The sequence below is a fragment of the Muntiacus reevesi genome, chromosome 5, assembly GCF_963930625.1.
Source record: "Muntiacus reevesi chromosome 5, mMunRee1.1, whole genome shotgun sequence".
NCBI classification, from domain to species: domain Eukaryota; kingdom Metazoa; phylum Chordata; class Mammalia; order Artiodactyla; family Cervidae; genus Muntiacus; species Muntiacus reevesi.
This window is the reverse complement of record NC_089253.1, coordinates 5653302-5663528: the sequence shown is the minus strand read 5'-3', so window position 1 is coordinate 5663528 and position 10227 is coordinate 5653302. Positions and strand designations below refer to the sequence as shown.

Here is a 10227-nt window from a genome sequence, read left to right as displayed (position 1 = left end):
TTTGACTGGGTTTCCACACCCATGTGTTCTTTGATCTCTAGCAAGTTCAGATGGCAAATGAAAAGTGCCTATATCCTACCCAATAAAATAAAAGTGATTGCTTTTAAATAAAATATAAAAGACAAATGGACATCATTAACATTACCACCACTTTAAAAAATAATGCAGTCATTATAAGTCCTAAAGGTAAAATGAAGTTAAACACAGTGAAGTTATAATTGATTTTCCCCATTCTAGAAGTCACCAGGATAGGAGCCCCCTCAGCTACTAGAATTACCAAAACCTTGGTCAGGTTTGTGGCCTGTTCCTGATCATTTGGGTCCACACCAAATGAAAGGTCTGAGAGGGAAAGAGAAAGATCGTGAGAGGAAATTACAAATGAGGGAACCTCTGGCAACATTAATAAAGCTTATCATGCCACATTCATAATCTAGAAACACCCCTATGTAGCCCTGGGGTCTTTGAATATAGTGGGGTAAGAATGGGAAGGTAGAAAAGAGACTGAAATGGCCATCCTTACTGACACATAGCAGTAGAAAAATGTCCTCAGAGTTCAGCAGCATATCACTCCTGCTTGTCCAGGACTCCTTGCAGAGTCCTATAACCCAATCACAGGAGTTGCCTACATTCACCTCCCAGTAGTGTTTGCCAGCGGTGAAGGTCTGAGCACCCCATGTAGGAGTGTTCTCTGGACGTGCTGGGTCCCAAGGCACATCTCGATGGGCAGGACTGCATTGTAGACATCTCAGGGCTTCAATCAGAGGCACGTGACAGTTTCTTATTTTACCATCCAGCGTAATATACACTTCAGTAAAACGAAAGCAATGAAGTCAGGAACACAGTTTCAAGTTCTGAGGAACATATAAGTGCAGTGGTGTTGTGACAAATGTTTAGCAACCAAATCTCTGAAATGAAGCAAAACTGATTTGTCTTATTTGCTGGGAATATTTCAGCCCACCATTATCAGTTTCAAGGTGCCAGTCCTTAAGTAATTCTTCCTAAAATTCTGGAGCAATTAGCTCCCACGAGTGTGTTAATACCAGCTAGTTCCATATCCCTTTAATCACAGATGTTAGAAACCCTGTGTTACCACACCCTTTTATACAGAGTGTGTGCTGGAAATACATAGAAGGAACAGGAAGGGCTTCTTATCTATCTAAAGAGCCAGAAAATCTCTAATTGTACAACTGAAGGAAGGAAAACTTTGAGAATACATAAAGATAAGGATGTCAGACTCTGGCTTATTTTCACTACCTCACCAAAAATTTGGGAGTCCATTCATAGATGTCAAGAAAATAGCAAAATGGCCCTTAAGTCATCTCATTAATCAATCATCGCAAAATTAAAAATAATCGTAATAAATATATATTTCATATGACATTGTTGCTACTTTTAGTCCTAAATAGGGATCACATTGCCTAGGCTATAAGGGCTTAATGTTTAAGGAAGTAAAAATAAAATAAACCAAATATCTATATGTGCTCTTTTTTTGCAGTGATTTCTCTCAGAATTTCTAATGGAGTCGCTGCTAAATCAGAATCCAACTCATCCCATCTTAGTCCAGCTTCTCCTTTGTCCGCCGGGCTCACCTCCAATTGTATTTGTCTCAGGGAGGCCTCTACACAATGAACTAAGGATTGTTTTCAAGCTTTTTGAAAGTCTTGTGATTTTTCACATACAATCATTAATTTTAATATTCAAGTAAAAATTTAAATAACAGCATTAAGGTGATTCTAAGAATCTCAATATCCACATAAATACACTGAATGGATATGCATTTTTATAAGTCAAAGTGTTTTTTTATTATTATTATTTTAACTCACTGCAAGTAGCTATATAAAAAACTATGTGTCATGTTTTATTATTTTTGACAGGCTTCAATTAACTTTTCTGACTGATAATTAGAAATAAAATAAATAAGTTATAAGGGTTTGCATATGTACCTGCTCCCCTGTTCTCTACAAAGAACAGACAGCGTGGTGAAGAGATATCATCAATGTGTTATCTATTCATGTAGGAAATGTGATTGCCTTCACACAGAGTGCCGCTTCTCACCTCGGAAGCTGTTAAGCCTTTCCAACATCCCAGTGATGGTCCATGTACTGAGCTGTGGGTCCAAAGGCTGGGGAATGTACAGCTGCATTAACTGACTCCTGTAAAGAGAAAGGCCCACTTACTAATAGGCCCAAAGGTGTCATTAGCAACCCACTGATGATGCTTCAACAGAATCCTTATAATTACCTTTAAAGGGTATGAATTTAACTGCTCAGGTGGAGGAACACTGCAGTTGCTATTATATTTTATTATCTGCTTCCTTGCTTTTGGCATATCAAACCTAGTAGAATGTGACACCTCAATCAAAACTGTATCTGTTTCCTTCCTTCTAGCTTCCCTAGGAGATCCACACAGCAATTCTCATTTAATTCCTGAAATCTAATAGGCGGAAAATTATTGGAACTTACCATTTAATACATATGAAACGTCACCACTATTTTATGTTCTTTCTTGATGAATTCTACCTCACTCCTTTTCTCAGCATCCTTCTACCTACTCTTTCTCTGAGTTTATCTGCCTTTCCCATGGATGACCAGGAATAATCCTTGGATAACTAGGATTTGGAAATTAGGGGCAGGAAAAATCGTCTTTTTGCAACTTCTACAGAAAGCCTTGCGATAGAAACTGATCTCCGCTCAAACATACTGTCACCAAAGGGTAGACTATATAAAACCTGGCAGACTATTAGAGAAGGAAGGAATAAATACAGAGAGAAAGAAACTTCTCATTGAAAGGAAGGGTTTATCTTAGCAGAAATAGCCTGATCACTGTCACAATTATCATAATTTAAATAGAGGGGCAAACTTACCTTTTCATTGTGTCTTCCACACCCTGTAAAGAAAAGGTGAAGAAGACTTAGTTTTCAGCACAAACTCTCCTGTTAAGTCTAGTTTGAGTATATGAGATTATACTGGGAAACTCATTATTTCTAGTTTTCTTCCTTGGATAAAATCATTTGTCATTTCCCTTCTCCTTATAAATATGAAATCCAGTCTCACATTTACATACACTTGACAAGATCATAATCTTGACAAAATTGAAAGTCAAATGTTCTTAGGGTGCATGAATGACTGTTCTTTGTCTTGATATACAGAAGTATTCACAGGGGTTTCCCCAAAGTTCTTTGGTGTGTGGACTCCAAATCTCGAATTTCACAATAGAAAGGATGAATGCATCCTATGGTTACACATTACACGTATTATCAAGTGCAAATATAAATTATCTGTTTAACACAGTCATCCCTCATTATATGAGGGGAGTTCATTCTAAGATCCCCCTTGGATATTAAAATCCATCAGGTGTTCAAATTCCTATATACAATGGTACAGTATATCCATATAATGTACACACATTTTCCTGTATACTTTAAGCATCTGTAGATTATTTAAAGGCTTCCCAGGTGGCTCAGTGGTAAAAAATGTACCTGCCCAGCCGGAGACAAGGGTTAGATCCCTGAGTTGAGAAGATCCTCTGGGGAAGGAAGTGGCAACCCACTCCAGTATTCTCTGGGAGTTAGTGAAAGACAGGGAAGCCTGGAGTGCTGCCATCCACAGGGTCGCAAAGAGTCGGATACAACTTAGCAACTGAACAATGAACAGCCAGTATTCTTGCCTGAACAGAGAAGCCTGGCAGGCTATAGGTCACGGGGTTGAAAAGAGTTGGACATGACTTAGTGACTAAATAACAAGATTACTTATAAGATCTAATATAATGTAAATGCTATGTAAATCATTGTCAGCATTGGTAAATTCAAGTTTTTCTTTTTTGAAATTTCTGAATTTTCTTTGAAAATATTTTCCATCAGTGGTTTGTTGAGTCCCCAGATGCAAAACCTGTAGAGTTGGAAGGGCAACTCTATGGTAGATGGATATAAGAAGGTTTGGGAGATTTTATTTCTGTCTCTGTTACTTGAATCTTTCCACATAGTCCTCCTTCTTCCATAGAAGGCAAAATCGATGTTTTGTCTCCAGGTTATGCTGGAGGAACAAAACCTGCCATCACAGAGGTAGAAGAGTCAGAATCTGGACTTTGGAGTCAGAAAAATAATGGAAGTCAAAGAGGATATAATGTCAAATGATATAAGTGCTTTCCAAGCAGGTTGCTGTTCTGCACCCAACATCCTTCCTTAGTCCTTACCTGGAGCATGTCCACATCTGCTTTAAGGCACATTTCCTTCAGTTCCTCATATATTTTTCTCAGGAGTTTCCCCATATGAATCATTCTGGCTACATTTCTATTGAGTCGCTGAAAAAGAACTGTGCCTTCAATTGCCAACATCTCTAAATGTTTTTGCTTTTCTTCCTGGAGATACTGACACACTTTAGGGTATTCAGCTCGTATCATCACCAGTCGTAGATTTATAAAACCCTGCAGTGACATTAGATTAATTAGATCATGTATTTGGATGGTTTTCTTCTTCCCTTATCATCTGTTGTCTATGTGTTATATATAGAATGCTTGTCTTAGTTCATTTGGACTACTATAACAAAAGTACTAAAGACTGAGTGCTTATAAATAACAGACATTTACTTCTCACTGTTCAATAAGGTAAGAAATACAAGATTAGTGCCAGCAGGTTTGGTGTACAGTGAGAGCCCACCTCTTAAATAGGCACCTTTTTTTCCCCACTTAATAATAATTAAAATATACTCCAATTTACCAAGCACATTCACATACTTGGTTTTCATTTTTTACCATATGCATGTATTTTTTTGTTGAAGTATTATTGATTTTCAGTATTGTGTTAGTTTCAGGTATACTGTAAAGTGATTCAGTTATCCATATACATGTGTATAGCTATATTCTTTTTTCTAACTCTTTTTCACTATAGGTTATTACAAGATATTGATTGTAGTTCCCTGCTGAGTGCTGAAGAGTTGATGCTTTTGAACTGTGGTGTTGAAGAAGACTCTTGAGAGTCCCTTGGACAGAAGGAGATCCAACCAGTCAATCCTGAAGGAAATCAGCCCTGAATATTCATTGGAAGGGCTGATGCTAAAGCTCCAAAATTTTGGTCATCTGATACAAAGAGCCAACCCATTAGAAAAGACCCTGATGTTGGGAAAGATTGAAGGTGGAAGGAGAAGGGGACGACAGAGGATGAGATGGATGTGAGTTTAAGCAAGTTCTGGGAGCTGGTTATGGACAGGGAAGCCTGGCATGCTGCAGTCTGTGGGGTCACAAAGAGTTGGACATGACTGAGCGACTGAACTGAACTGATAGTCCCCTGTGCTATAAAGTAGGTCCTTGTTGTTTATCTATTTTTATGTAGAATAGTTTATATATGTTAATCCCAAGCTCCTAATTTGTCCCTCCCCTCACTTTCCCCTTTGATAACCATAGGCTTGTTTTCTGTGACTATTGGCCTATTTCTGGTCTGTAAATAAGTGTAATTGTATCATTCTTTTAGATTCCACATGTAAGTGATAGCATATGATATTTTCCTTTCTCTGATTTACTTCCCTTAGTATGATAATCTCTAGATCCATTCATGCTACTACTGTAAAGGGCACTATTTCATTCTTTTTCATGGCTGAGCAGTATTTCATTGTATAAATATACTACATTTTCTTTATCAACTCATCTGTCAACGAACATTTAGGTTTCTTCTATGCCTTGGCTAGACAGCCATTCTCTGGTTGTGTCCTCACATGGCAGAAGGGGCAAGTCTCTACTAATCGTCTTTTTTTTTGTTGTTTAGGGCTTAGTTTATAAGAATCCCATTAATAAGGATTCTTTCCTATTGACCTAATCACTTTCCAAAGGCCAAATCTCCTAACACTATCATTTTGGGGGTTAGAATTTCAACATTTGAATTGGGGGGGACCCAAACTTTCAGACCATAGCTTCTGTCTTCTGTGCTCCTGAAGGATGTGTTCTCAGAAAGTCTGGCTCACTACTTTTGTGATCTTGTAGATCTCTACCCTGATGTAACCATCACGATGGGTGTTCTCTGGCCAGCATACATCCCCCAAACCTGTACTATTTATATATATCTGGTTTAATTTTCTTCCAAGAACTTTACAAATGTGATGTTTTATAAATGTTATTCTTCTTTATTTATTATGTGACTTCTCTTACAAGATTATATCCTACTGAAGTCATTGCTTTGTTCCTTTTTGCCCATTCCCATATCTCTTTATGGACCTAGAACAGTGAGCAATACATCACATGCCCTCCTGTGAAAGAATGGTTCATTAGGAAAGCCATCCTAAATGATCAGGGTAATTTTGTTATTGCCCAGTATTTTTACAGCACCACATACAGAATATTTACAGAAATATTCTGTAAAATAGCCTGCTGATATGTCTTCTTTAGAAGTGACTGAGTTCTTTGAAAATGAAGATGTAGTTAAACTTCTTTAGTTTCAGGTTCTCCATTCATAAATGTTAACCAATGAATAATAAAAACCCCAAATCCTTAGCTTGGCATCTTGCCATGGCTATAATTACCTTGCCGGCCATATCTTTCACTGCCTGCCTCATACCCTATATACTAATTATTCAGAACTATCTACATGCCCCAGATAATTCCATGATTTTTTCTCATATTTAGCTTTCTTGTACCTTAGATCTCTATGTTATGAATTTACAGGTTCTACTAAAACATTAGCTTCAGGATGATTTTTATTTGTTTGAGAAGTTTAACAATCAAAGTTTGTTAAGCTTCTACAGAACTCTTTTTTTACCTCCATCTGAGTGACCATTGCATTTTGTTTTGTGATACTGCATTTTCTTGTCTCTGCTGAAATGTTAGTGGTAGATATTGCTTTATCAAGAAAATCAGGAAAAAATTTTTAGTTACTTATTGGGGTCATTCAACATGAAATCATATGTTGAAGGTCATGTTTTTCCATACGCAGCTGTCTCTGATTACCCTCTCAGGGGACATTATGATTTAATTCAAGTTCTTCCACTGTAAGTTACCAGGATATTTGTTCCAAACTGGCTTCAAGGGATTCAGGGTCTGTGACTTACCTCCCATGCTCTAAATATATTGGTCACTTTTTTTATATTTCGTTGATTTTCCTGTTTCTTTTTCCAAATAGACTTCATTTGCATCAGAAGGTGCTCCTGCAAAATAACTATAATTTGGAGTACTAGAAAAGCAAAATTAGTACATTTCAGATACCTAAAAGAAGATATAAAGGGATGAACATGGGACAAACAGTAAAGAGAGCAGAGATTTCAGTGATTTTCCTTTGGAATACTAACTCCTAAATCTGAGGAGATCAAGCAAAGATAGAATGTCTAAATTTGAAAAATGTAATCCATTATCTGAGGAATCTAGCATTGAATTTATAATAACCTGGTCAATTTCCAAAAGTGAATCTTGCTTTTTTTTTTCACATTATGCATTTTTTTAAGTCAACGTGAACAAATTCCTAGAAAGACACAAATTACCAAAATTAACTCAAGAAGAAATGGAAAATGTGAACAGGGCTGTATGTAGTAAAGAGATTGACTCGATAATGAAAAAATTTCTCAACAAAGAGAAGCCCAGAACCAGATGGTTTCACTGATGAAATGCACCAATCATTTAAACAAGAATCAATACTAACCTTTCTCCAACTCTTCTAAAATAATAGAAGAGGAAGGAATACCTTTTAATTCATTCTGTGAGGTCTCTTTCTTTATATTTAATTGTGAAATATTAGCCCTCAGCTTTCCTGTGGCACTGTTAGAAAATGTTGGCCAGTGTTTCTAAATCTGCTATAGTTAGAACAGGCTCATTATAATCATGTTTGTAGTAGCCAATGACTCTTACTGAAACTAGATATTTATCTCCCATATTGTGTGCATGCTTAGTGGCTCAATTGTATCTGACTCTTTGCGACCCTATGGACTGTAGCCCACCAGGTTCCTCTGTCCATGGGATTCTCCGGGCAAGAGTATTAGATTGGGTAGCTAATCCCTTCTCCAGGGGATCTTCCTGACCCAGGGATCAACCCCAGGTCTCCTGTATTGCAGGCAGATTCTTAACGGTCTGAGCCACCAGGGAAGCCCATCTACCACATTACTTCTGAAACACCACCATCCTAATCCTCATCAATTTCATCATCATTCCTCTCAGCCCAACAGAATTTAAACATCAGGAGAGCAAGGATGTTAGCTAGTTTCTTCACTGCTTTATCTCTAGATTTCAGAATAGTGCCTGGCACGTGGTGTTCAGAAGTTGTATTTGTTAATAGCATAAAATGATAATGGTTATTAACCAATGTGTTTTCCTCAGTGCCTATCAGATACAGGATCCTCCACATTTTAAAGTTCATTTTAAAGTGCATATTACTTACCCTGTAGTGCTCTGCAACCTGCATTATTGAACAGTGTTCGTGAGTGGCATGCCCTGCAGAACAAGAGCAGAACAGACACAGCAGGCTCTTGTCGGCTTCACAGAAGTAGAGCTTCATCACTTGGTGTGTCCTACACATCTGCTTGGCAGAGCCAGGTAACTGGCAGATAACTGAGTTTCCGGTAGAATGAATATGTTTCTCAGCAAGAATAATGCTCTTGAGGTCCATTTTCGGAGACACCGCCTTGCACACAGGACAGCAAGTAACTGCTGGGGCATCTTCCCATAAGAGACAGAGGCAGGGAGTGCAGAATCGGTGCCCGCACCGAATGGTGGCAGGGTCTGTGAACGTGTCCTGGCAGATGGAGCAGATGATCTCACTGGGGAGACACTGTGCGGAGGCAGATGCCATGTTTCTAAGGAAAAAAAGGAAAAGACTGTGTTTACCCTTGGCATGTGAGCTGAGCTTAAGCTTTCTCTCGCTAATGCACATATGTACTATAGGAGGACAGCCCATGTTTTGAGGATGGTGGGGAAAAGAGAGTCCTACAGACCAGTAAAATGCATCATTATTTTCCACCATTGGCCTCCAGCACTACTTCTCATTTCCCTATTGGAAATCCAGTGTTTTCCACATATGTTATCTCTTTCTGAAAGACAAAGAAATCAGAGGATCTGGGCTTATTCCTAGGCAGCGGGTCACACTGTGTCCAAAACTATCACAATTTTCCCCTTTTTTACTCTGATTGGTCAGCACAAGGTATTTGTTCCAATCCTGACCAATGAAATAAGACACTAAAACTCCTAGGACAATTTTAGGAAAAAATTTTCTTGTTCCAGAGGAGATGCATGGAATAAACAGATGGCTTTTTCTGTTTCTGGACATTTTGCAGATATAATGCCCACTTGCATAGCCATTTTGTGATCACAGCATGAACCAGCCTGAGGAGAAAAGCCAATAGTCTAAGGATAACAAAAACATAGAAAGAAACAGTTTTTGACAATGGCATTGAACAATAGTTACCTAATTCTGGAGAGGCCAATGCCAGACTAAATTAACACAAATCTCTATACTTAAAATCCTAGCAGAAGAAAGTTTGTGTTTACCACTGCATACAAAAAGAACTTAGCACAGTATCTACTGCCTTGTATAATATGTCAGGGGTTCAACAAAAATAATGAGGCATATCATAAGGCAAGAAAAATTTAGTCTAAACATACAAAGCAATCATCAGAACCAGACTTAGATATAAAACAGATATTAGAACTACTAAGATGACTAAGATATAATGATGACCCTATATGTGAGACAGCAAAAGAGACACAGATGTAAAGAAGAGATTTTTGGACTCTGTAGGAGAAGGTAAGGGTGGAATGATTTGAGAGGATAGCATTGAAACATGTATATTATCATATGTGAAACGGATCACCAATCCAGGTTCAGTGCATGAGACAGGGTGCTCGGGGCTGGTGCACTGGGACGACCCTGAGGGATGGGATGGGGAGGAAGGTAGGAGGGGTTTCAGGATGGGGGACACATGTACACCCATGGCTGACTCATGCCAATGTATGGCAAAAACCACTACAATACTGTAAAGTAATTGGCCTCCAATTAAAATAAATAAATTAATTAAAAAATAATAACTATTATTAGTATATTAAAGACTTTTATTTAAAAAATGTTGACAACATGCAAGATAGGTAATTTCAGGAGACAGATGAAAACTATAAGACAAGCAGATAGGCTAGATATAACATATGCAGAGAATTTTATGTTTGGGTTCAGAAGTAGGTGCAATACAAGTAAGAAAATTATCAGTGAGCATAGCAGTATGTCAGTGTAAAATACAAAAGCTAAACACAAAATCAAAGGGTAAAATG

General features: G+C 37.9%; 1 protein-coding gene across 2 annotated transcripts; it reads right to left on the bottom strand.

Moving 5' to 3' along the window:
- Positions 1-311: 311 nt before the first annotated feature.
- On the bottom strand, positions 312-9789 carry LOC136168883 (tripartite motif-containing protein 77-like). Of its 2 annotated transcripts, XM_065936609.1 has the most exons (6): positions 8348-9789; positions 7032-7127; positions 4192-4422; positions 2864-2886; positions 2056-2153; positions 312-805 (listed from the first exon to the last, which is right to left on the bottom strand). In XM_065936609.1, exons 1-6 carry the CDS (start codon positions 8927-8929, stop codon positions 312-314), a joined length of 1524 nt encoding a protein of 507 aa, XP_065792681.1. In that variant the 5' UTR covers positions 8930-9789. The 2 variants fall into 2 exon arrangements, with proteins under 2 accessions (XP_065792681.1, XP_065792682.1); XM_065936610.1 differs by lacking the exons at positions 2864-2886; positions 4192-4422 and having other exon boundaries at positions 2056-2172; positions 7028-7127.
- Between the last annotated feature and the right edge of the window lie 438 nt (positions 9790-10227).